Source organism: Borostomias antarcticus, assembly GCF_949987555.1.
Source record: "Borostomias antarcticus genome assembly, chromosome: 19".
NCBI lineage: Eukaryota > Metazoa > Chordata > Actinopteri > Stomiiformes > Stomiidae > Borostomias > Borostomias antarcticus.
The window spans coordinates 5,535,718-5,563,401 of NC_140252.1; the positions used below are offsets into that span (position 1 = coordinate 5,535,718).

At 44.7% G+C, this 27,684-nt stretch overlaps 1 protein-coding gene across 1 annotated transcript; it reads right to left on the bottom strand.

The window, feature by feature from the left end:
- Positions 1–2,295: 2,295 nt before the first annotated feature.
- LOC311322142 (sphingosine-1-phosphate phosphatase 1-like) lies at positions 2,296–14,282 on the bottom strand. The gene is made up of 3 exons (XM_084454177.1): positions 13,388–14,282; positions 11,984–12,073; positions 2,296–6,010 (listed from the first exon to the last, which is right to left on the bottom strand). Exons 1-3 carry the CDS (start codon positions 14,153–14,155, stop codon positions 5,459–5,461), a joined length of 1,410 nt encoding a protein of 469 aa, XP_084310303.1. The 5' UTR covers positions 14,156–14,282; the 3' UTR covers positions 2,296–5,458.
- Positions 14,283–27,684: the final 13,402 nt, after the last annotated feature.

Consider the following 27,684-nt stretch of genomic DNA (forward strand, 5'->3'; position numbering starts at 1 on the left):
CACACACACACACACACACACACACACACACACACACACACACACACACACACACAAGTGCATGGATGTGTGGCACACATAAAATTAGACTTGGGAGAGAGTGTCTGCTGCCAGTGGATGTCATTAATTCGAGTGATTTGTACTAGGCCTATAAACACTACCAAAAACTAGTCAGACCCAATTTGCAAAAATGCGAAGGGTCTGGAAACTCACAGTTGCTTTCCGATTCCCAAGGGGCGTTACCAACGGGCGTAGATCAAAATGCCTCTGGACACAATTGGATAAACCTACAACCAATCAGCGAAAATTACTCTGCGGCGCCCCTCTGTTCTGTCATGTTATTAAAACCGCCCCATATTAGATAAACTGTTGTGATTGGCACGGACCAATCTCGGTTCGAGTGGATTCAGTTAAAACGGTTGGATATCCAGACTGATCTGCGGAGAGAAATAGAATCTGTTATATTTTAACCAGCAGCATGTGTTGGATGGTAACAGTCCTAGCCGGAGTGCAAAATGTTAGTGCCAAATGTATCCAGACAAGTGCTACTCTATCCCAACTAACCTTTCTCCAGTTGCCCCCCCCCACACACACACCCCATTATAGTGTTTTGCCAAAGTTTATCGTTTTAACCAATATTTCCATGTTGTTGGATACACACAGCTCTAGATGTGTGTGATAGGCTGGACAGCCTTTCACATTGTCCCAGTTAGGGTGACAGTGCCAGTGGACATTCTGACGCCACAACAAGAAATCTCCATTCTGATCTGACAGAGTGAATCTATCCTCCACCCTGAAACCAACATCAGTCTCTCCCCCCTCCTCCTCCTCTCCCCAGCAAAGCAAGTGCACTATACCTGTACTGTCCTAGCATGCTTATACCTTTAATGAGAGAAAATGATAACCCCAAAAAAGAAATGTTTATTTTTTGTTGTTGACAGTTTGTCGAATCATAATCAAATGGCAGTAAATAAAGTTTTTTTTTGCCATTTATATTTTGTAATAAAAAATAAGTTTGGAGAAACGTATATAAGACTGTCATGTAGCTTCCTAGGTTAGTGAATGTAAATAAAGAAAACTGTCTTGCTGATTTCTAAAGGTTGTCTTCTTTTTAAAGGCATAGTTCACTCAAAATGTAATGTTGGGAGGGCAGTATATTACATTAACACTCCTCATTATGAAGGACAGTTGAGACGGTGTGAACACTCCTCATGTGAAGGACAGTTGAGACAGTGTGAACACTCCTCATGTGAAGGACAGTTGAGACAGTGTGAACACTCCTCATGTGAAGGGCAGTTGAGACGGTGTGAACACTCCTCATGTGAAGGGCAGTTGAGACAGTGTGAACACTCCTCATGATAATCACTTCTTGTTCAGTTCTGTCCATCAAGTGGTCAGGAGCAGGCAGAAGAAAGTGCTGGTGGAAGAAGAGTCCCTGGACGCTGTGGCTTACCTGGTCAATTCACTTGTATAGTAAACAGGACATCTTGGGTTTGAATCGCAGCAGTGCCTTTACTTGCTTTTACTGTGAGAAGGGCTCAGGTGAGTATTTTATAGTGCATGTTACCTGTATCTGGTGCATATTTGCTTGTTGTGTCAATGTTCAACCCACTCATGAATACAATTCCTTTCAACATTCGGCGGACTGACTCACTGTTCATGAAACACGGACTGACTCACTGTTCATGAAACACGGACTGACTCACTGTCCATGAAACACGGGCTGACTCACTGTTCATGAAACACGGACTGACTCACTGTTCATGAAACACGGACTGACTCACTGTTCATGAAACACGGACTGACTCACTGTTCATGAAACACGGACTGACTCACTGTTCATGAAACACGGACTGACTCACTGTTCATGAAACACGGACTGACTCACTGTTCATGAAACACGGACTGACTCACTGTTCATGAAACACAGACTGACTCACTGTTCATGAAACACGGACTGACTCACTGTTCATGAAACACGGACTGACTCACTGTTCATGAAACACGGACTGACTCACTGTTCATGAAACACAGGCTGACTCACTGTTAATGAAACACGGACTGACTCACTGTTCATGAAACACGGAAGTGAAAATGTTGCTCCACTGGAGTAGTAGGACCTACCAGTTGGTTGCGTTTTAAAGTGTATTATTAAAACACTGTAAATGCAATGATATTAATGAAATTACACAATGAACCAACAATCTTGAAAATATATTTATTTACAGTACATATATCGACTGATACTGATTATGCAGAGAAAAGGCAGTAATTTAAAACATGGTAGTAGTTGTTAACAAGTTTCTATTACTGTATATACAGTTAGTGTGTTTAACTGGAGTATTCTGTGCAGGTCCCGTGGTGATGTGGGCACCATCTATCGCAATGTCTATCATCCCTATGTTGTCCCCTCCTTGTCAACCTCCCCGTTTCAAACCCACCCAAACACAGTAGAAAAAACATGTTAGAAAAGTGGTATGCTAACAAATTCATTGAGTTGTTAAACCTTGATGTTGGAGCCATGGAGTTGCACTGAGACGTGGCTCTCAGAGGCCCTTTAAGTTGTACTTTTGTGTGAATCTGCAGTTGTTAGTCATGATGTCATCATTTCTGCTCTGCCTCAGTCCTGCTGAGGTCACCTCGCCAGTCTGATTACCCAGAAGCCCTCGCTGCCACAAGAACTTCTGGGAACAATCTGATATTCGTGGGCACCAATGAGCTCCTGTTGGATTTTCAATAGGATGCTGATTGGCCCACACAGATAGTGGGCTGTGCAGAGGCTGATTAAGCCTCTGATTGGTCGCTCACTGCGGATTTCCACTTTTCTAGTATTGCTAACGAGTCCTGCACTCTAGTGAGTGGTTGGTAGCATATCTGGCACACAATGTGCCATTTACTTGGACTTTCTTCCACATTAACTCTCACTTCACTGAGGTTTTTATTGCACAAATGACAAAGTGTATTACCTAAATTAGTTTTTAATTTAGTCCCGACTATATGCTCCCGATGAAATAATGTTCAAATGCAGCTGGATTTGAAAGGCAGGCTAATGCGCTGGCTCCACCCACCTGCCCATGTTTTGTGGTGCCTGATTCCAGAATACCTGCTAACCAATCCCACATGTGTCCTTTGACTGTAGAATAGAATGCTTCCTCCAGCTCCACCTGGACTGTAATAACACCTGTCCGTCTGTCCGTCCGGTCTGTCTGCCTGTCTTATCTAGTCTGTCTCCCTGCCGGTCTGTCTGTCTGCCTGTCCATCTGCCTGCCTGTCTGTCTCCATCTCTCATTCCTTATGTCTGGTAAGGTATACAAATGTACAAAGGTCTAGAGTCAGCCTAAACAATACAGTATAGGAAAAACTGTCCTCAATTTTAAGAATCCCTGCATGTGTAGATAGCAGATATGATCTCAAATATCTTGTCCTGTTTTCCCACATTCTTTCTTGCGCTTATCTACTCCTCATACAATGAACCTGTTGACATATACAGTAGTACTCTCTTCATATACAGTAGTACTCTGTATATACTCTTCATACTGTATACAGCATTGCTCTGCCTCCTCCATCCACATGGAGCTCATGCAAGAGGCATATTTGTAATTTAGAATTTAAACGGTCAGTAACACTTGATATTAAGTAGCATTCATTCCTAGTACATAGTAATGCCGGTAGTAGCAACACAGTAGTAAAATAGTAGCTGCTATGTAATGCGTTCCTGTTGTATCGGAAACGTTGGGATCTGGGTTCGATGTCAGTCGTCAATACGTCACCTACACTCAGGATTTCCTGCTTTCATGTGGGATAAAAAATCTATCCTGAGGTCTTCAACATCAGAATCAAGATGGATACTCTGTGCATCAACGACAAATGAACGCCGTAATAAGACTTCTGTATTATTTGTATCAGTCGTACACACAGTAGCCTAAAGTCCAACGTCTATCAGTAGACAATGTTCCTACGAAGTTCGTATGCGCAAAATAGCATAGTTTGTTGTGCTAACAATGGCTAGAACTACAAAGATGGGCCAAAGTGGGGTTTTTGCGTTTTGTTTCTGGAACGCATTCAACTGGGATGTGACATCGTCCCAGGTGCAAAATCTGGAGCTCTGATACAAAAGGAACGCATCATTAGTACATGGTATTACAGTAGGCTACTGTGGAAAGCACTACACAAGTGGGACAGGATATGAGGGAGGGGCTCTTCAGGGGGTTAAGGGGATTAAAGACAAGCACCACTGAACATGGGAATCTACTTTCTGCGGATGTTGACCATGAAGTGGAATCAAGGGCTTCTAGCCTATTCCTGTGATGAAATGATATACATTTGTTCTAGAGGAAGAAACACTGAGACCAGTAATTCGGTATTCTAAAGGAAGTGAGACCAGTAATTCTGTCTATTTCTTGTTGTTTTTTGTGACGTGAAAATCTCGCTGCCCGCTGTGTTTAGACCACTCTCCTGTGCATGCTAAATTACCAGAGTTGGGAGTAACTGATTACAAAGTAACAGATTACTGTAGGCTAATCAGATTACTTTTCCCAGTGGCTTGGAATGTAAGGGATTACATTTTAATTCTCAGTAATCAGATTACAGTTACTGATTTAATAAAAATGGGATTATTTTGAGTTACTTAGCTAATGACCATTTATAAATCAAAAAGATGCTGAAAAACTGATTCATGCCTTTATTTCAAGATGGCTCAATTACTGTAATGCATTTTTTACTGGCCTACCGTGGATTTTTTTTTATCAAAATAGGATGGGATACTGATCAGAGTGAACATATGAGCCATTTCATCCCATAAAATAGTATTTAATTGTAATTATACAGACACCTGATGACTGGTATAGAACTGAGTAGGCATAAAAATGAAGTGTGGAATTTTGAGTCATCAGTTGTGTTGGTCAAGACATGCAGCCTTGGACCACGTGGGTAGCTACTGGGTCTTGAAGCTGTCAGTGTGTGTGTGTGTGTGTGTGTGTGTGTGTGTGTGTGTGCCGAGTGAGTGATGTGGTACCTACTGGATATTTAAAGGTGCGGTATGCAGTTTGGCTCAAAAGCACTTTTTGTTATATTTTTTGCAATTCTCATTACATCCCAACAGCAATCAATAAATCAAATGCTCCGACACTAAAATGATACAAATCCATAATCTGTGGAAGTCATAGGACTGTAATAAGTGCATCCAATCATTTTGAGTTACCAACTGAAATGATTGGATGGCTTACCTGCCTGTCAATCTACCTGCCTGCCTAGCGAGTGTCATTTGTTTTCCCCCAGTCTGGAGGAGGGGCTTTGGAGGGAGGTCTGAAGGGAGGGGCAGGGATTTTGTCCTTTGCATTATTAAAAATCTTTCAGAAATCTTTCAAAAATTCTAACAGGAAATCACAAGCTGCATACTGCACCTTTAAGTTGTTAGTTGTTAGTGTGTGTGTGTGTGTGTGTGTACTGGGAGAGGCTGTCAGGAGAGGCCCAGGTAGCTGAAGAGGAGGGGCACCAGACAGACGCAGCTGAAGCCCACGGAGCCGTAGACGACGTAGCGGTACGGCAGCTCCACCTGCATGTGTTGCCGCGCCCGCCTGACGTCACCGGTGGGCAGCCCGAACACGCGGCAGGCCAAAGGAATAGTAACGGCTTTCATGGCTGCCCGGACAGTGAGGATGGAGGAGACTCCGATCAGGAGGCGCAGTGCTACGCGGCCCAGCAGGGCGGCGCTGAGGGGAGGGAGGTCCAGGGGCAACGCTGCCAGGGGTGGATCAGTCAGCAGCCCCAGCTGGTGGTTGACGTGGGAGCCTAGAGCAGCCCCAGCCCCAGTGCCCAGGGCCTGCGCCGTGTCGCCCCGCGAGGTGCTCCAGGAGTCCAGAGAAAAGGCCAGAAGACCCAGGCTCACATGCAGGGTCACGATGACCAGCGGCGCATGGCAGCTCGTTACATAGAAGCTGTCGATCTGGTCCAGAGCTGGTTGGAAGACGGCCAGGATCAGCAGGCTGTACAGGACACCTGTAATCACCTCCTGGAACAGGAGCAGAGAGATCATGTTAATAGTAAAATACACTTTTTTTGCAACAACAGTGCCACAGAAATCCAAGCCTTCCTGTAAAACAAACACAGTTGGGACCCATTTTGAACACTGAACAATGACAGTCCCACAAGCTATTTTCAGGAAATTAATTTATCCCTACTTAACTTATGGAGATTACACACATTGCACACTGGAGACATCCTAGCTAGGTACTGTAGGTAGGTACTTTATTAATCACAGAGGGGAAATTGCACTGTTACACCATGCAGCCACATTCAAGGGACATCAAAGGACATCAAGAAACAAGTGCAATAGATTTAAGTAAAATAATACATTGACATATAACTGAACTGTACGATCATGCTACAGAATAACTTGTGTTTAACAAGGGGAGCGACTCCTAGGGGTGTGTAGGCTGTGCAAACAAAAATGTGGGGCGGCTCAGGAGGTAGAGCCGGTCGTCCAAAGATCGTAGGGTCGGCGGTTCGAATCCCGGCTCCTCCTGACTACCTGTTGAAGTGTGCTTGGGGCAAGACACTGAACCCCAAATTGCTCCCAATGAACAGGCTAGCACCTTGCATGGCACCTGCTGTCGTGAATGAGTGGCCTTCATTGTCAAGCACTTTGGATAAAAGTACTATGTACAGTAAGTGCAGTCCATTTACCATTTACCATGGAAGATTCATGTGAAGTATTGCTCCATTTCGAGCCTCAGTCAGTTGGTAGGTAGTATCCAATCCAAGAGCCTCAGTCCCCACCAAGCTGACTCATCCATTTGTCCAGGCAGATGGAGGGATGAGTTGAACAGTCTGATTGCAGCTGGTACTAAGGACCTCTGGAAGCGCTCTGTTGAGCACTGTGGCAAAATCATACTCTGGCTGAAGGTGCTCCTCTGCTTGACCAGGAAGTCATGTTGGTGGTTGTCCATGAGGGACGTTGTCCATGATGGCCAAAAGTTTGGCTACCATTTGTCTCTCTGCAGCCACCATCATACATTGCCACATGCTAACATTACTGCGTTGTATTAAATTGAAATCCTAGTGGCGTTACTCAGCTAATATTATACTAGATAGCTCGACGTGAACAACCAATTATTTCAATGAAAGTTTAGTTCTAGTCAGGCAGAAGTTTATGTGTGAGGTAACGTTTGTTGAATTTGATGGGGTTCAATACGCGAGAGTAGCTACGCATAGCTAACGTTATCGTATCTAACAGTTACCTAACCTGGCCGTCTGGCTAGCTAATTATATCTGACTATAAGGCTGTTTTTCTCACGGCGATAGTCAGTTTTTGGCAACTGCAAAGAGACAGTGAATGTTAGCAATAGCTAACATTAGCTAGCTATCTTAATTTAGCTAGCTAGTGCTCCAGTCAGCAAAAACACAACACTCGGTGCTAATATTAGCTGTCTAACATCTAACAAACATGTTGGTTTTGTGTGTGTTCTTATGTAAAGCACCTTTGAGTACCTAGAAAAGCGCTATATAAAACCGATCTATTATTATTATTATCTTTGAAAGCCTAGCCAATCAACTTAGCTAGCAGGCTATCCCTAGCTAGTATATATACTGACCACCAGAGGGCAGCAACTACTACCTCTCTCCATAAAGCAACTTGTAACATCTAATAACTCAGTAGGATTTTAGTAGAAGAAGACACCACACTCTGATGAATGCACATGTGAATATTGGCAATCAGTCAGCTGAAAACCCCGCTCAGATGTTTTCGCTGTATGTATTATTAGCCTTAGGTCTAGATAGAATAAATATCACACATTCAAGCATGCCCTTTTTTTCCGAATGATGGCTCTTTAGAATGAGGAGTCAAATTGATTTGCGCAAATTATCTTATCTTTCTATACATGTAAAACAAAATAATTTTGGATTTATGACAAACAAATCAGATAAACAGTGATTGTATTAGGAAAAATTACATTTTCTTAGTCTGGATTATATGGTATTACATATAAATCGTCGTCGTCTTCTTCTTCGTATACTTCTTCTTCTTCAACGGCGGCTTGGATCCAAGTCGTTGAGCAACCTACCGCCATCTATTGGAGCAGTTCGCTCCTACACTGTCCTGAGCGTGGCGGTGGTGTGTTCTGAGAGTGGTGTGGGCGTGGCGATGGTGTGTCCTGAGAGTGGTGTAGCAACACACTGTCTTGAGAAGGTAGGCCTGCAGGCAGACACTCTTGCGGTGGCCTGTGCCCACCGTCCTGGAGGTTCTCTTCTGTTATAGCGTCGCGCAGGTGTTAGCACGTCCCTCTGTAACACCGTTGTGCATATTTTAATTGTAGCTCATGACAGCCTATACTGCTCGCTTGCTAGCTAGCTAGCGTTCGTCAAGGTTCTTTGTATTGCTCATAAGGGGTATACATTTAGATTGCATACTAGCTGGATGATTCTCGCGTTCAATGATGTTGCAGCCAGAGGAAAATCCAGCAGAACCTGCTGCTCTACTCGCTAGCCACCATGATGATGTGTTGTGCCACCACACAGCTGGCATAAGCCATTCGGTAATAGCTATGCTAGCTAGGTCATGTTAGCCGAATGGCTGTCAGCTGTGTCCAAACCTAGTTTTCGGAAACGACAACGATGATGCACCTTTAGCAGTTGTTGCAGTTTATTAGCTTCTAAATAGTTTTGGGTCAGTGGCTGTAAAGGCCGACGGTTCGTTCCACAGTTCCCTTCAGATAAACTGAAGATAACATGTTGAAGGACCCTGGCTACAGTGCTGATGAACTGTGCTCTGGCAGTCTGGACCAGGATGTGTGAAGAGGTGTCATCAAGAGACAGAGTTGCCCCAGTGGCCTCGACATTACACACATTTATTGGACAATAAAGTTTGTCTTTTTAATTGTTTGCTTGTTTTATGTTTGAAACCCTGTCATTGTGCTGCTGCCTGTCCTGCCTGGTGTTGTGAGTAATGCTTTCTATACATGTGCAGCCCCACAGAGTTGGTTGTATGGATCACTGATTTAATCACTGATATTAGATAGAATAAATACATAGAATAGATAGAATAGATACTGTAGATAGATAGATAGATAGAGAGAAGGATGGACAGACATGCCACTGAAATAGCTGTGAATTGAAATGACATGAAATAATGTCTGATAAATTAGGATAGGTCTTCTCGCCTGGACACATCAGTTCCAATGCTAATCCAGCACAATAAGAGCAGGATAGCCAGTTAGATCATGAGCTCACAACAACTAGCAGCAGCTTCCATAACATTAATGGTAGCGGTCAGTGACTAAAGCAGTTACACTGATGATTCCTGTAATGTTAGCCATTTTGCTGCAATTGGTTCAACTTCTGTTTCTGGACAAAAGTCATTACTGCACTTCCCTTTAGGTGGTGAAGTAAGTAGACGGTAATCTCTGAGAATGTCCCGCGTGGGAGTCCAATGCTCTGACCACTACTCTACTTGTGGAATTTAGGTAAGGGATAAAAAGGTTGGAGTGAAAGGATGAATGTGTGGAGTTTTGGGGTATAGTCCCATAAAGTAATCCCCACCGGGTCTTAAACCCCGGTCTCCCGGGTTGATTGATTGAGGTGTGCTGGGACTACTGCCTCTTGTGTTGCCAACAAAGAGATGCAGGCCAACATTGTCGGGAGGGAGGGAGTGATTACCTGACAAACACTATACTACTGTAGGTGCAGTGGCTTCCAGCCACGCACAAAAATGGTTCAAATCATGGTTTAATATAGTTCATCATTTTTATTGAGCATCTTATCAGGCTTTAGTTGTAGATAAAGCATGCATTCAAGGACAGTTCAGGACAGATAAGCAACATGGTCCAGCAATAATTAGTGTCCTTATGTCAAGTTGACACCAGCGGTTTTGTGTGAATATGTAGAGCAGGTGTGCGTCCTCTAGTTGCCTCCTTGACTGTGGGTGCTCAGCTACAGTCTAATACTTGTAGAAAAAAGGTTGGTGATGATAGCAGCACTCCAAAAACAATAAAGGTGCAAGTGTTTAGGCTCAAGTTAAATTTTTATCAGGCATCACTCTCTCTATCATGGCACCCGAATAAGCCAAGTAACGGGTTAATAACAGTGATAACAAGAAACGGGCTAATAACAGTTCTTACAAGAAGAACAAAGCTCACAGCAAGAGGAAGTCGCCCGACCCGCTTCACTCTGGATAACTACAGTACACAGACTCGGGGCTGGTGAGCCTGAGTACACCATCGTGGGCCAGGAGCAAGGGGAGAACGAACCCCCCACGTCCAAGGTTTTGTAAACCTTAAAAGCAAGAAGAGTTTTAAGGGAATGAAAGAGATGATTTCCCCACACGCCCACCAAGAACCTGCCTCTGGTACAAATGTGGACAACAAAGAGTACTACAGGAAGGAAGGTTAGATTAATTAATTAATTGATTGGCTGATTGATTGATTTTATTTTAATGCGTCAATAAGCAATTTCCTACCGCTAGATGGCAGTAAGATACTTGTTTACAAACAAAAGTACGTATTAAGTATGTTTAAGGCCCGGGTGCGGAGCAAAGTTACGGGTTGTAATTTGAAAACAAGCAGAAATACTGGAATAACAAGACGTGGCGACTGGTAGGGGTGAGTCACTGAAGTAGGACGCTATTAGGATGATATGGCTCAATGAAACAATCTGATTTCAGGTTTTAATTAGTTTTGACAAAATGTGAAAAAAAAAATATATTACAGCTTTAAAGAATGTGAAAATGCATATTGTGCTTTACCCAGTTATACACCCATTAGAACCTTTCTGACGACTTATCTGCAATCTCTAAAAGGATCACTCCACTGTCGTACCTCCACATAATGAACTAGAACAGGTCGCTACCTCCTCCCATGAGGCATGTCGCACATCTCAAATCAGGTTTTCATTGATAAGCAGTTGGTAGTTCCTGTGGGGATTATTGAAGTTCAACTACTGTACCACTGCCTCTGCAGGAAAAACCCACACCAAGGCCAGCGAGCCTTGTATGAGCAAATACCTTCCATGGCAAAATTAAACATCATGCATGTCATCAGTACAGTTGTTGAATAGCAGTGGAGTGGGCTTTTTTAGTTTTCGACAACTCTGAAATTAGCTCTGGATATGTTTACATGTTTGGCATGGCATGACATAAGCATTCCCCTGCGCTTGTTTTTGCCGCTCTGATGGAGGACTAGGGGCAGGTCATGCCACGCATGTAACAATAGCGGTACATTTGACAGGAGAGCATACTGAGACTAGCAAGATTACACCCTGTGCTTCCCATCTCAGAAAAGCATATTTATCATAATTTTTCATTTATGTATGCCCCACTGATGTCCCATTGACTTCCATTGTAGCCCATTGAGAGCCTGTAGAAAAACTGCAGCTAGCTCAATACTAGAACGATCAGTGAAATTATGGTCTCTATGTATCAGGTTCATGGTGGCCAGACCACAAATAGGGGCTAAGGTCCAAAATAGTCAACTACCCCATGTTTCCATCATATTCCAGAAGAAAGGTTGTGCTGAAGTACCACTAACTCAGGATGGAGTCCATGTAGATTCTACTGACTCACAGGATAGAATGCATGTAGATTCTACTGACTCACAGCATAGAGTGCATGTAGATTCTACTGACTCACAGGATAGAATGCATGTAGATTCTACTGACTCACAGCATAGAGTGCATGTAGATTCTACTGACTCACAGGATAGAATGCATGTAGATTCTACCGACTCACAGGATAGAGTGCATGTAGATTCTACCGACTCACAGGTTAGAGTGCATGTAGATTCTACTGACTCACAGGTTAGAGTGCATGTAGATTCTACTGACTCACAGGTTAGAGTGCATGTAGATTCTACTGACTCACAGGATAGAGTGCATGTAGATTCTACTGACTCACAGGTTAGAGTGCATGTAGATTCTACTGACTCACAGGTTAGAGTGCATGTAGATTCTACTGACTCACAGGTTAGAGGGTATGTAGATTCTACTCACTCACCAGGATAGAGTGCATGCCCATGTAGATTCTACTGATGCAGACCAGCAGACTCCAGCAGAACGCCACACTCAGGCCAAACAGGAAGGAGTACTGGAACAGGAAACAGAACAATGACCATACAGGAAACAGTACTGGGACAGGAAACAGAACAATGACACAACAGGAAACAGTACTGTAGGGCACTTGTGACACTTCACAGAATTCATAGTGATGATTTGAGGTTGTTGACCTAAATATGCACATAAAAAGTTGAGCATTTGAATTTAGACTATGATATGTAAGTGTATGAGTCACTTACTTTTCCATTGCAGTTTAAAACTTTGCTAGCACAAAGGCGCAATTTAGCATTTTTCAAAATCTTTCAAAAGTGTTCCTACGGTCCAACAGGAAATCACAAACCGCGTACTGCACCTTTAAGACAGCACCTCACGAGGTGGCAGAATGGAACTCTTTATGCTAACAACTTCATCGGACAGCTGACCAACTGTCAAACTTTAGAAAACATTTTATCCGTCACAAACAGCATGATATGAACATGTCATGGGGCGTCTGTGGCTTAGGAGGTAAAGCGGGTCGTCCATTGACTGTAGGGTCGGCGGTTCGAATCCCGGCTCCTCCTATCCACGTGTTGAAGTGTCCTTGGGCAAGACACTGAACCCCAAATTGCTCCCAATGAGCAGGCTAGCACCTTGCATGGCAGCTGCCGCCATTGGTGTGTGAATGTGTGTGTGAATGCGAGGCCTTCATTGTAAAGGGCTTTGGATAAAAGTACTATTTAAGTGTAATCCATTTACCATGTCAGCAGCAGCATGTAAAATAAAGTGTGTGTGGATAAAGGAGCTAAGAACTGTCTGTCTCCATCTCTATCTCTCTGCTAGCATTGTACAGTCTAACGGGTTCAGGCCTGGGATGTATTAAAAGGGATTAACACAATAACATTCATGTCCATCTCTTGACATTTGGTAAATTTTACTGACCGTTCCCGACAACATAGGCTACTGCCTGAGGCCACAGATGACAGTGGTCTGCATTTTCGGTGTGACCACTAATTTACATTTTAACCACTAATTTACAGAGCTTTGTCTGAAAGGGGCTTAACTTGGCACTCATGCTACGCAGTTTAAAGAAGTGTTCCAAGCTACTCAATAAGGATACCTCTCTTCCTCTCCCCCCCCCCCCCCCTCTCTCACACACACACACACACACACACACACACACACACACACACACACACACACACACACACACACACACACACACACACACACACACACACACACACACACACACACACACACACACGTGAGGCATTGATACCGCATAACATAGGAGACTGTGCATTATAAAGTAGGTGGCCTGCTTAGTTATTTGAATATAATTGATTTATTGCATTGTTTTGCATACCTGCCAGCGTCCATAAGTGAGTAGAAACAGACAGAAAGGTATGGCTGTCCCGGACATGGCGTGCGTCGATGGCATGCTGTACTCCGAGTTGTAAAACATCTCCACCTTCACCACCGGCGGCGACGCGGGTCGCGTCCAGCGGACGAGGTCTTTGGTCGATTGGCCGAAGAACAGATTCCAGATCCACACCACAATCAGACGTCTGCTCACAAACGCGTCCACGTTCCATATGAGGAAGGGGAAGAAAACGATAAAGAACAGTTCGTTTCCCAGCTCGGTTCCGAACGAGAAAAGACAGAATAGAAACTTGTTGTTTATGATAAACTCCTGGCCCGCGTCTCCGGTCAGCGAGTTCTTTCGCAGGGGTCTGGCCCTCTCCACCGAACCGCCGGTCTGCCTGTCAACATCTTCCTCAGACGGCAGGCCGGTCAACTTGTGGCCGGTTCTCATGTTTTTCCCCAAATCTATCTGTTCTGCTTCCCCTTCTCTGCACATAAACGCCTCGTTCTGCACACCGATCGAACAGGCATTCTGTTGCCTTCGTTTTGCAGCTGTGCTTTTTTGCTTCCGACCGACATCCTCTTCTATTGAGCCCCGGTAAAGCTGCCGACAGGCACCGTGGGGCCACGCACCTTCTCCCGCTCCTGTCTGGTTCAGTCCGGGGAACCTGCCCTCCACCCCGCACAGCTGCTGGAACCTCGCTACATGCTGCGGGTCTTGCAGATATCTGCAAATCCGTGTTAATGTCATCTTCAGACCATTCGCCATCGCGACGTGTCCTCAAGACCGAAAACACATTTTCCCGTGTTTCTCAATAGAAGATGGTCCCCCAGAGGTTAACGTTGAAACAACTACCTAAAGAATTCTACGAAATATAGTGTAGTTCAGTCCTGGTCCAGAGTCCAGGGCAGAGAGGGAGCCTATCTGCGGATGTAGACGCCGGATCGGTGTTGCTGTCACGGGTTGATCAGCTGTCAAGCTGACGCGCTCTGGGCGGGGGTTCAGAAATACAAGGCCGGCTGTTGTAGACGCGATAAGGCAATTCAATCACATATTTTGCGAAGATCTTGGGACAGAAGCGGCTGAGGGGTATATCTATGATCATTCGTTTTCTGCATTCGTAATTAAAGCGTAATAACCTCGTAGTGACGTTCTGTCGACATGAACGCGCACGTCGGACCTATGACACCGTGGACTTGTTCAGAGGATCAGTCTGCAGCGCCGAGCTCCGCTCTCTGCCACTAGCAAATTGTTCGGATTCCTATTAAAGCACCGCCTATTGCCACTAACACAATGGCCCTTTCTGAATCCAGTCCCTCCCCACTCGCACTCAGTCGCCGAGTGCACTCCGTTTTGTAGTCCCCTCACAGCTGAATGTAGTTCCCTTGATTATGGTTTAGGGTATAAAAACCTTTAGGCACTCCCCTCACTCCAGCAGAAACAGGAAACACAAACCACAACGGTTACCATGGTTAAGCGTCCACAGCGCTTTGCAGCGGTAGCTGCATGGTTCGTATCTTCCTGGTTACAGTCTGGGGCTATACCTACATGGTCTGGGGTCTTTCTCGTTCGGTGTTGTTTCGCCGGTCTAGAGCGGAAGCGCGAAGACGCATCGCATAATCATCCAGTCTGGACCGGAAGACGAACAGTTGTTGTAATGTTTTTACTGGAGGCTGCACATGGGGAAGTTTCGAGTAGATAACATTCGCGATGGCATCACCAGGCATAACACCGACGAAAATTGTAAAAGAAGATGCGAGGAGAACTACCGGTTACGGACAAATAAAGCAAGCGGATGTTGAGGCGGGCTCTACGGGCTCGAGCCGGATGATGGGTAAATACATACCAGGCTCTCTTCTCCTCCTCCCCGAGGAGAGACTGGTCCAGGCTCTCTTCTCCTCCTCCCCGAGGAGAGACTGGTCCAGGCTCTCTTCTCCTCCTCCCCGAGGAGAGACTGGTGACGCGAGGCTACTTACAGCTTGAGGAGATCTGCCCGAAGGCGTAGACGTTTAAGGCGCCTTTTAGTGGTTTTGCACATGCTAGAGGACCCAAAGATACCCCCCCCCCTAAGGACAATGTCAATTTGTGGCTTATTAAATACATATTTATAACTGAATTTAGTATATACATGTTAGTTATGTTGAATACTTTACACTTTAATAGCATTTAAGTAAAAAAAACAAAAAACTTTGATGATATAACAACAACAATTTTTTGTGTGTAAACGGGGGCATCTTCCACCACCCGGAGTGCAAGATGCCCCCACCATGGAATATTGCCTCACTTCTCATTTTAATCTTAAATAATTAATCATAGAGTGTAAAATCTTATAAAAGTAGTTATTCATATTTTAATTCTTGAAATATATGCATAGGCTACATCCATTTTGGCATAATATTAGGCATTACAAAAGTGGTTTATTCATTAATTTTAATGCAATTTAATGACATTTATAATTACAAAATGTTGATGAACATACATAATACAATAAATAGATACATAATTTAATAATAATATCATTATTAATAATAACAATATTAATAGGCTAGAGGCTATTTAGATTAGAGGGGGGCGTCTTGCACTCCTGTGCTACATTTGACATTTTCATTCATACTAACCTACCAAAAGTAGATCAATTCACCAAACAAATGGATTACATTACCTAGAATACCCCTGATAACATGTACAAAACGACTTGTATATACAACTTTCTAAAATCTGATATATGCTTATTTTCTAACAGCAGAAAATTAGATCAACTTACCTCAAAAACGTTTTTGTTGAATAACTCTGTCAACTCTTATGTGACAGGTCAAATATTTGATGTGGTGGCCTGGTGCCATCTGAGAAATGTTTTCGGTTGGAAAATAGCACCCCCTAGTGTTCACAGGGGGAATTACAGGGGGGGGCGTCTTACCCTCAGGGGGCGTCTTTGGGTCCTCTACCCTGTCTTTTGTCTGCTAATGGTAAATTGCTGTGCTCACAGCTCTATTTCAACAGACCTTTTTTGTTTCAAATTTTTATTTAGAATAGGCTAATTGTCTAGATCAGATAGCCTACCTAGGTCCTATGTGGAAATATCCAAATGACAATATGGCCAAGACATTCAATTATATTTATACATCATTTTAAGAACTCTTACCTGTTCATTTCAACTTTACCCTAATCCATTATTATTATTATTAGGCCTATTGTCAATAAAATAATTCTGTCATTTTTCCACCGCAGCTGCTTCAGCACGATTATTTAATAGTGTATTATTTTTGTTTGTGTTTTTATTTGCATCAAAACAAAGCAGACCTGATTTTGTTTGTCCTAATTTAAAACAAGCCCATTTTATGCTTATTTCATCTTCACTGTTATGAAGCACTTTGGGCTGCAATTCTTGTGATGAAAGTTGCTATACAGTTTATTAAAACAAGCCCATAAAAACTGCACAAGCATTGGACATCACCAATCACAACTGAAAATGATTAACCCCCATCAATGGACCCCCGTCTTTTTTTGGGCAGGGGAGGGGGGGTTCAAGTGAGGACGCCCTGGATGTGTCTGGGAGGGATGGTGGATCGGACGTGGATGTGCCTGCGAGGGATGGTGGATTGGACCTGGATGTGCCCGGGAGGGAAGATGGATCTGGACTGGCCTTGATGGTGGGGTTCGACATGCATGAGGCAATGAGGACAGGTGGAGTCAAAGATGATTTTGCCTCATGCATGTGTTACAGGTCCCAGGTCAGGGGGGGGGGGGGGGGGTCATCTTTAATAATGGAATGGAAATGAATCCTTTCTGTATTCATCGTTCTTTTCATTTGTTCTTTCTCTTTTATGTCAACAAATATCTTTCACAGATACACAAGTTACAACAAACATTCCACTTGCACTAATGCAATAACAATTGACTCGATAGACAAATTAATAGCTACAGTAGCTACAGTAAAGTTATCCTGGTAACACTAAATGCTACAGTACTGTCTTATACAGTTCACACTACTAGTCGTTAATACTAGTCATTAAAAGTATCATTACTGCTCAAATTCAATCTATATTATATATGTATATTCAGAATAAACCAGCCTACTGTATGCCAAAGAAACAAACCTTTATATACTAAACAGTTAACACAAGCAAAACCTGACACATGTAACTGGGTAGGCTAGAAGCCAACTAACTGGCTGTGTTACCATGGTGATGTCGGCTACACTCCTCTCAACCGTAGTTCAGCTCAGAAACGTTCAATAAAACCGTATCTAACTTTAACCTTATAGACATTCATACCTTCTTACTGGAGCCACAAAATAAACCCAATGAGTCCAGGAGCCAAAAGAAGCTAGCGATCTTTTCTGTTGAACAAACTAATGATTATGCTAGACTTAATGACCCAGAACTCTGTAGTTCACAAGCTAAATACATACATTCATGGTTCCTACTTAGTTCTGACATGCTTGGTGACTTTACATACCTGTTTTATACAGAAGGAAGAATAAGACAGGAGACGTTAGATGTTCGTTTTAACAGGCTGTCAGTCCTCTGAGGAAACAGCCTCGCGCCTCACTCTAATAGGGAACCATAGCGCTCTCTGGTGGCGCAGGGTACAAACTACAGCATTCATTAAAAACAACCCCAAATAAATATGGCTCTTCAAGAACAACTAATCAAACACATTAAACCCTAAATTGTGACCACACAATTGTGAGTGTCACACACACCCCAACAAAATAAAAGAGGCTCCTGACATTTCTCCTGACTCATTCAAATAAATATTTCAAATATTTCCTCTACTCTTTCAGTATGTATATCCTGGCATGTGGAAAGGTGCAGGTAAGGTATAAGGATATGTAAAGTGTGGTGGTGGAAGGCCATAAAGTGGTGCCGAGTAAGTTAAGTAGTGATATGGCTGCATGCCCCACAGTGACATGTGTGGTATCTCAGAAACCTCTATACTGTTGGCTGCAGTTGGTGTCTGAAGTGAAGGCTGACCTAATCTGTCATAAGTAAAGTGTAATCTGGGCTGTCTATTACGAGTAGATCTTCTGACTGAATAAGTTTCATGACCAGTACTATACTCTACTCTAGGCCCTTCAGCTGCACTATCACCCTCAGCGGGACATGTCTGGGTAAGTATTGGCTCTGCATCTTCTACAGCAGGCCCAGTATCTTCACTGTCACTTTCAGGCTCTACTTGGTCTGTAGTCTCTGACTTCTTTAGTTCCTATCGTCAGTCCTTCTTCCATTAACGCTGATCTTCTTCCCCTTACAGGTTCCATTTCCTTTGCAGGTTCTCTCTCTCTTACAGGTTCTCTCTCCCTTGCAGGTTCTCTCTCCCTCACAGGCTCTCTCTCTCTTACAGGTTCTCTCTCCCTTGCAGGTTCTCTCTCCCTCACAGGTTCTCTTTGGACGGCTCTTCTGCATTCGGCAGAACCGGAGCTCTGCACAGGATTATAGATAGGTATGGTGTTTGTTCGACTTCCATTTGGCTCCTCATCTGTCCTCAGGCCGAACAGCAGGTCGATGGGCAAGCGTGGGTGGCGGCCGAACAGCAAGAAGAAGGGGGAGTACCCCATCGCTCATGACGGGTGCAATTGTACGCATGTACGATCTGAGGTAGGTACTCTTTCCATTTCTCTTTTTCCTTGTCTCCTAGGGTCCTCAGCATCTGCAGGATGGTACGGTTAAACCGTTCTGCCGGGTTGCCCTCGGGGTGATATGGCGTCGTTCTCGAATGCCCCACTCCACTCAGTTGCTGTAGTGTTCTGAAGAGTTCGTTCTCGAATTCTCGGCCTTGGTCGTGATGCAGTTTTGAGGGATAGCCGAATCTTGGAATGTAGTCGTTGAATATCTTCTCTGCTGCTGTTTTTCCAGATTTATTACGCGTTGCATAGGCTTGGGCGTACCTTGTGAAGTGATCAACCACAACGAGAATATACTCGTAGCCTCCCTTGCTGGTTTCAAGATGTAGGTAGTCGATGGAGACCAGTTCAAATGGTGCGGTGGTGGTTATGCTGGCCGTCGGGGCTCTAACATGTGTCACTGGCTTCTTTCGCATTATGCAGGGGCACTGTCTGGTTACGTAGGCCTCGATCTCACGCTTCATGTAGGGCCAGTAGAATCGTTCCCTTGCCAAGGTGAGTACTCTTTCAGTGCCGACATGGCCCATTTCATCGTGCAGGTGCTTGAGGACCAGGGACTTGTAGCTGGCGGGCAGGACTAGCTGACGTCTCCCTACGGTCCTGCGGTACAGCAGACCATCTTCGACTTGGAGCTTGCCCCATTCATGCAGCATCTTTCTGACAGTGCCAGTGGCGCCTCTTCTCACATCGTCAGTGAGTACTTCTGTTGACTCCTTCAGGCTCAGGATTCTGCCGATGACAGGCATGAGCGCTCCACTGCTGGGTTCCAGCTGGTCACCCTGAGACAAGGTCAGAGCAGCAATCCAGGCGACATCTTGGCTTTTGCCCGCCCTGCAGCCTTCCCATGTGGCAGTGACAACTTCTCTGGCCAGTCCCTCTGTACATTCTGTCACATACTTGAAGATGTCTAGGGGGCATCTTGATGTCTAGGGGGCATCTTGAAAGTGTGTCTGCATCGACATTGCTCTTACCTGGCCCATACCGGATGTTGAATCTGAACTCGGACAACTCGCCAACCCACCTATGCCCCACTGCGTTTAGCTTGGCAGTACTCATAACATATGTTAGAGAATTGTTGTCTGTATAGATGGTGAAATGCGGTGTATAGTACAGGTAATCTCTAAATTTTTCGCAGACTGCCCACTTCAATGCAAGAAATTCAAGCTTTCCTGAGTGGTTGTTGGTAGTTTCTTTCAGCTGGTGAGAGAGTTCGGGAGCCGTATCCGATGACTCTTGAGTCTTCCATCCTGGTGCTGGTACAGGACAGCTCCGAGTCCTTTCTCTGACGCGTCCGTGTGTAGGACGAATGGCTGGTCAAAGTCCGGGTAAGCAAGTACAGGTGGAGTTACCAGCACATCGATGAGCTTACAGAGGGTTTCCTGGTGCTTCTCAGTCCATTCTACTGGTGTTTTGGATGGTAACTGTGCACCCTTCCGCTTCTCTCTCCGGCACCTCCCTGATACCTCTTGTACTGGGCTGTGGTTCACTTGCAGCAGCTCATAGATGGGTGCGGCGATGCGGGAGAAATCCTGGACATAGGCGCGGTAGTAGCTCAGAAACCCCACGTTCCTCCGCACATCTCCAACGGTGGCCGGGGGTGTATCTTTGAGGGAGTTGACAGCTGCCAGGTCTTTGGGGTCGATTTTCAGCTTAAACAGCTCACACTTGGTGGGTCGGAGCTTGACCCCATGACGCTGCAGGGCTCTCAGGACCTTACTCAATCCTTCCACATGGTCTTCGAAGGTTTGGCCGAAGCACAGGATGTCGTCCAAGTATGGGATGCAGCACTCATCTCGGAGAGACGACAGCATCTCCTCCATACTCCTTTGGAACGCTGCTGGGGCGTTGGTTAGTCCAAAGGGTATACGTACCCATTCGTAGAGTCCCCAGGGTGTAATAAAGGCAGTCAGGTGGCGGGACCCCTCTGCTATGAACCCTTGATGGTATGCTTTCCCTTGGTCGAGGATCGAGAACCAACTGTATCTGCCCAGGGTGTCAGTGATGTCCTGAATTCTTGGCAAGGGGTGTCTGTCAGGTATGGTGCGCTGGTTCAGCAGTCTGTAATCAATGCAGAGCCTGAGGGTTCCATCCTTTTTTCGTACGCATACAACTGGGGCTGAGTAGGGAGATTTAGACTTGATGATCCAGCCTTTGGCGAGAAGGTCCTCGATGTACTCCTTGACTTCCCTGTAGAAGGCTTTTGGAATGGAGGTATATGACCTTTGGACTGGAGTGTTATCCTTGAGCGTGAGGGTCATTTCCAGGCTGGGTATACACCCCAAGTCATCGTCGTTCCGGGCGAATGCATTTGACTCTTCCCGCAAAATTTTCTTTACAACTTCCTGTTGCTCCTCACTTAGATGGCTCACGTCGACTGGTGGGTCCCACTTTAGGGATGAGTCTCCTTTGCCAGCTGCTTGGCCTTCCGAGGACTGCACACTGACGACTTCCACTGTAATCCGTGGCTCCTCCTTTACCTGTCCAGCTGTCTGAACAATCTTGGCGATTGGCTGGATGCTCCCGAGAGCCGTTTTGTGAGGTAGAGTGACGTCATGCTTTGTGTAGTTGCCAATGGGGACACTCACATAGGGTCTATTCACTCTCCCAATCTGGATAAGGCCATCACCGACATCAAGCTGCTGTAGCTGAGCATTGTCTTCATTGGGCTCGAAGAGTACTAGTGGATTGGAGGTGTCAAAGTTGGTCCCGCTTGGTCCCACTTTCACCACACAATAGTTCCCATCACCATCAATTGAGGGTCGTGTCTGGATGAAGTTGACCAAGGCAGTGACTTTGTCCTTCTGGATGTTCAGGGCTCCACAAAGAAGGTTGGCTATGGCAGGTATGATGTCGGTGCCCTCCTTTGGTCCAAGGATTAGCTGCTCTATGACATTGAACCCAATCAGGGGCCGCTCAATGGACACACTGCTCACGAGGAATGGCACTTGTATCGCCAGGTCTGGGTCACTGTTGCCAGGGAGGCTCACCATCACCCCCACCCAACCATCATAGGGTAAGGGTTCACCATTGATGCCTAGGACTTCGAGAGACTTTTGTCCGGTGAGTTCAGCTAGCGGCCGTATCTTGTGATCGGGGAGGTAAGTCTTCACCCACTGACGGTCTAGGATGCTAACTTGGGCCCCAGTGTCCAGGAGAGCTTCAACAGCGTAGCTGTGTATGTAGCACTTGATTGTGCACTTCTTCCCCACTAGCTGGGCCAGCCTCTCATGTGTCTGTACCTCCTGAGCTGTGAAGGTGGAGGCTGCACTCCTGGTGCTCACTTGGTCAGTGTCTCCTGCTCTCCGCTCAGCCATGGTGGAACCTTGCACTTGGTGGCTACTCACGGTGTGTGCACCTGCCGGTGGTAGGGAGGATTGACTGTTGTTCTGTCCCTGTTGTCCTCCTCCACAAAATAGCTTCCTCACTTGCTCCAGCACGCATGCGCACAGCGTGCTGGAGCAACGATTGCGCGCTGTGCGCATTAGTGCTGGAGCAAGTGAGGAAGCTATTTCGTTTTGAAAGATGTTTCTAAAGATCATATTACAGAGGCATGTGAAAAACAACAACAGGCCTATGCTCTATGTAAGCACAACTAGCGATTCATTAAGACAGATTGATGAAAACAACCGTTTCGCGGCAGAAAATAGGTTTTTAGAAACTGCATTCTAAGTGCCCCGACCACCGCCATTACATGGATATACTGGCTCGCGCTGGATTTTAAATTTCTTCTACATGCCTCTGAACTACACCAAAGTGATCTCGGTGAGTCAAACGTCTTATAATATGTTGTAAATAAGGTCCAGGTTGTCAAAAACGAGCATTGTCCTTTAAGAAATATTTCCGGGAAGATGGTTAAAATGTTTTGGTCAGAATAATCTCACAATACACATGAGTACTGTGCAGTGGAGGCTCGTCCATTGAGGCAGGGGAGGACAGTCCTCCTCAGTTTTTAGAGAGAAGAGAAGGATTAAAATATAAATATATGAATTTATTTATTCATAATTAATATTTTCTCAGTTTTGTTCATAAAGCAGGTTTTCCCTATGGATAAAAACCCATTATTGAAATTCTAAAGCTCCAACAGTGACATAACATGCAGCTGGAGGACCCATAGATATCTATGGAAGGGAGGCTAGCCTCCCTTAGGGCGGGTTATTTTCTCTTAAATCAATGTAATGCCTTTTTTTCTTGCTAATTTGTGATTGGCCAAAACACTGAAAAATTACCGCAAGGGAGGCTAGTACTCCGGCCCTGTCTGGACAGGATTCAGATATTGACATTTTGTTAGTCCAATCACATTCCAGATTCCAGATTTACCACAGTGAAGGCCGATTGAGTCGGCATTGATGTCTGTTTCTCTTCCATGTGCCATTGGAGACTTTTTGTGTGTTCGTAGCTCCATAATATAATACATCCGAAAGTATTATGGGACATATTGTACATCAAACTGTTCGTCTATTTGTCTTGATTCTAGCCATCTAAATATCCAAGCTGACATAAATACTTTTTGAGCTAGAGTCGTCTGAACATGACAGTTCCACTGGCTGGCTATAGCCGGTAACGTTAGCTACGAGGTGTACGTCGGCTACGGCATAGGCAGGCGCACAGATTGGCTGGAGGCGCAAACTGTCGGCAACTCGTCCAAAACATTTCTAGAGACTGGGTCGCAATACCGGATCGGAGAAATCCACAGCCTGGCTCCTGTTTGCGTGAGAATTGATCGCTTTGCGGTGCTTATTCCTCATCCAGTGATGGATGGGTGGATGGAAAACTTTTAACTGAATGTTCATATTGTTCTGATAATTGTAGGCTATAGCAACATAAGAGTGGCAGCTTTGACAGCAACCCAAATTAGCTAATCCCATAGCTGTACCATTGCTAGCTAGCATGAGCGAACTGTTGGATACTGCATTTGCTGTGCAAGGTATTCCATTGTCCAGTTGTCAAATCTATTTGCCAACAAACTGTTTGAGAGCGAGCACACCTCAGTGTCCCCTAATCAAAAACATTTTTCATATATCACCTAACCTCTCCAGCACCTCACCAATATCAATTATTTTCTCTCTTTAGAGAAGAGTAGCCTAGCCTACAATCCATTACAACAACTATTGCTTACAACGTTTTATTGTTGTTTTTGAATATTTTATCATGGATAATAAATGCTGCATGTAGTTAAAGAAAGTGTTATTCAATTTTTCATATGCTAAAATTGACTGTAAATCCACTTTAACGAGTTGATAGCCACCGTCGTAGTACCGTTTATCCGTGATTGCGGTTGTCCGGTTTACTCGAGCAAGCTAGCGAAAAGTTATCCTGGATATGTTGAACGAACTTCGTAGTACGGGGCCCTGTTCTCTGCTCTGAATCTCTGGATTATGGTGGACACAGTGAATCTGCTGGTGTTGGGTTACACTCTTTCTCTTGCTTCCCTCATGGTCATTCCATGGACAAGAACATGGTCTATCACAGTAGCTCTGATTTCATCAGAACTTACTGTTCTTTGTCTTCCTCGCCCCTCTCCTCTTCCTCTTCCTCCTTGTCCCCATCCCCCTTCCCCACCTCTTCCTTGTGAGCCTCTCTGAGTTGGTCTTGAGTACGTAGTACCTATCTCCTGGCCTTGGTCCTGCACCACCTCCGATGTCTTAGAGGTGTGGGAGACTTCCCCCTGTGAGTTCTGGTTCTGGTTCTGCTGACTGTACCACTCTCTGCAGGGCCTTCCGGTCTTCCATGGTTCTGCTCCCATATCAGGCGCTGATGTTGCAACAAGGAAGTTGGGGGCGGGGGTGGCTGGGGATCGCAAAGTCCCTGGTTCGATCCCAGCTCCCAGCAGTGTGCCAAAGTGTCGTTGAGCAAGACACTGAACCCCCAAATCTTTCACGTGCGTCACTGTGGCGCAGTACCGAATACTGTCGCCTCAAGGCACGAAGGTCTCCGGGCCTTTCTGTGCGGACTTTGCATGTTCTCCTCATGTTCACAAGGGTTTCCTCTCAAAATAACCCAATATGAAAAGCATGCAGAAGAACATATGCTCTTCAGTCTGGTCCCTGACCAGGTCTTGGACTGAGCACTTGGACTTGGTCCCCGGGCGCCATGAACGATGGCCCTGCCCCTGGAGGAGGACGGCTTGGATGGGAGTAATGCAGGGAATATATATATTGACACTGACACTGTAACCATGTATAGAGCTCAGCACAACAGCATACCAACAATATACAGTTAATAAAGGCATCATCATAACAATATACAGTTACAGTTTTTCTCAGTTGCTAAAACACATTTCTTGAAACCTCCACTAATTTTCTCAAAACCTTGAACACAAACCCAAAAAACTACATTCACAAAACCTCAGACTTTCCTTTCACAATTTCACCTCAAAACCACTTATCTGTGTTCAAAACCAAACAATGTGTTCAGAGACTTCTGCAATAGTGCATTTACAGTATATGCACTCCAGATTTACGTACATTACAATACAGTATAGTTTACAGTACTGTAAACGTAGCAACTGCAACTACTAGCCTACAGTAACAGTAGGCCTATGAGCATAGAATTGTACTGGAAGCATCAGTGCTGAAAGTGTGTGTAGGTTACACTTACTTGCACATACTGATATTTTAGATCTTTGACTCTTGCAGAGTTGCGATCAAAGGGTACTCTATACACTTGTTTCATGCTACAGTAAGTCTGTTGCGTGTGAGGACACGGTAAATAGTTGACAGAGACACACTGTTGATTCCATCAAAGTTGACATTGTCTTCAATCACTCTGCTAAATTTCACGGATGGCATTACTTTGAAGGACCATGTCAACAATGAGTGCTTCTTGTTGTTGGGAGGAAAGAACAGTCCTTCCACCCCCATTTGGTCGTCTTTCGATTCTACAAAGGGGAATATGCACTTACAAACGTATACAGCCAGTAAAAATTGTATTGTAATGAACATTACAGTACTTACAGTATAGTATACTGTATGTCAAATGTTATACAGCAAGAAACAATTACCTGTTCTCTTCTCTGAATGTCCTGATGATGCTGGCCACAGAGAATCTGCTCAAATTGTGTTGGACTCTTTGTCCTGCTTTCCTCATTGTCATCCCATGAACAACAACATGGTGTACAATAGTTGCCCGGATTTCATCAGGAATGATTGTTCTTGGTCTTCCTCTGCCTCTTCCTCGTCCCCTTCCTCCTCGTCCACCACCTCTCACACAAACTCTTCCTCCTCTGCCTCTCTGTATGTTTCCGTCCATTGTAGATGAATGCACATGTGCCACCTGTGCACTCTGAACTGATTTGTATCCTACCCAATTGGTCTGATTACATCATTAGAAACGTGTGTTCAATTTTGAGTTGTTGTGCGTAACAGATGACAGCTGTGTTGGAGTTGTGTTCACATTCTGCTGCCAGTGTTTACAATTTTGCAACACGGTGTATCACAGTGTGAAATGTGTTAAGTGACTGAGAATGTGTTTAAGGTTTGGCAAAAAAGAGCGTATGAGTTTTGTAAATTGTGTCTAAGTATCTGAACAGTGCTGTTGAATATTGTTGATTTTCAGAGAAATGCCTTTTGATATGATCCTGTTAGCTATTTCCTAATTATGATGATTGACCTCTGAGTAGGGCTGTCGGCTTGAGTTTTCGGTAAGCAACGGTGTCCCTCTTCCATAGACTTATGAGATAACAACATTCCATGGCTGGTACACTCTGGGCCAAACACCATTGTTGTGGTTAGAGATAAAGGCCTGGGCGCCGAGGCGGCGAAGGTTCCAATCACATTCCAGATTCCAGATTTACCACAGTGAAGGCCGATTGAGTCGGCGTTGATGTCTGTTTCTCTTCCATGTGCCATTGGAGACTTTTTGTGTGTTCGTAGCTCCATAATATAATACATCCGAAAGTATTATGGGACATATTGTACATCAAACTGTTCGTCTATTTGTCTTGATTCTAGCCATCTAAATATCCAAGCTGACATAAATACTTTTTGAGCTAGAGCCGTCTGAACACGACAGTTCCACTGGCTGGCTATAGTCAGTAATGTTAGCTACGAGGTGCACGTCAGGCTACGGCATAGGCAGGCGCGCAGATTGGCTGGAGGCGCAAACTGTCGGCAACTCGTCCAAAACATTTCTAGAGACTGGGTCGCAACACCGGATCGGAGAAATCCACAGCCTGGCTCCTGTTTGCGTGAGAATTGATCGCTTTGCGGTGCTTATTCCTCATCCAGTGATGGATGGGTGGATGGAAAACGTTTAACTGAATGTTCATATTGTTCTGATAATTGTAGGCTATAGCAACATAAGAGTGGCAGCTTTGACAGCAACCCAAATGAGCTAATCCCATAGCTGTACCATTGCTAGCTAGCATGAGCGAACTGTTGGATACTGCATTTGCTGTGCAAGGTATTCCATTGTCCAGTTGTCAAATCTATTTGCCAACAAACTGTTTGAGAGCGAGCACACCTCAGTGTCCCCTAATCAATTTTTTTTTTTCATATATCACCTAACCTCTCCAGCACCTCACCAATATCAATTCTTTTCTCTCTTTAGAGAAGAGTAGCCTAGCCTACAATCCATTACAACTATTGCTTACAACGTTTTATTGTTGTTTTTGAATATTGTATCATGGATAATAAATGCTGCATGTAGTTAAAGAAAGTGTTATTAAATTTTT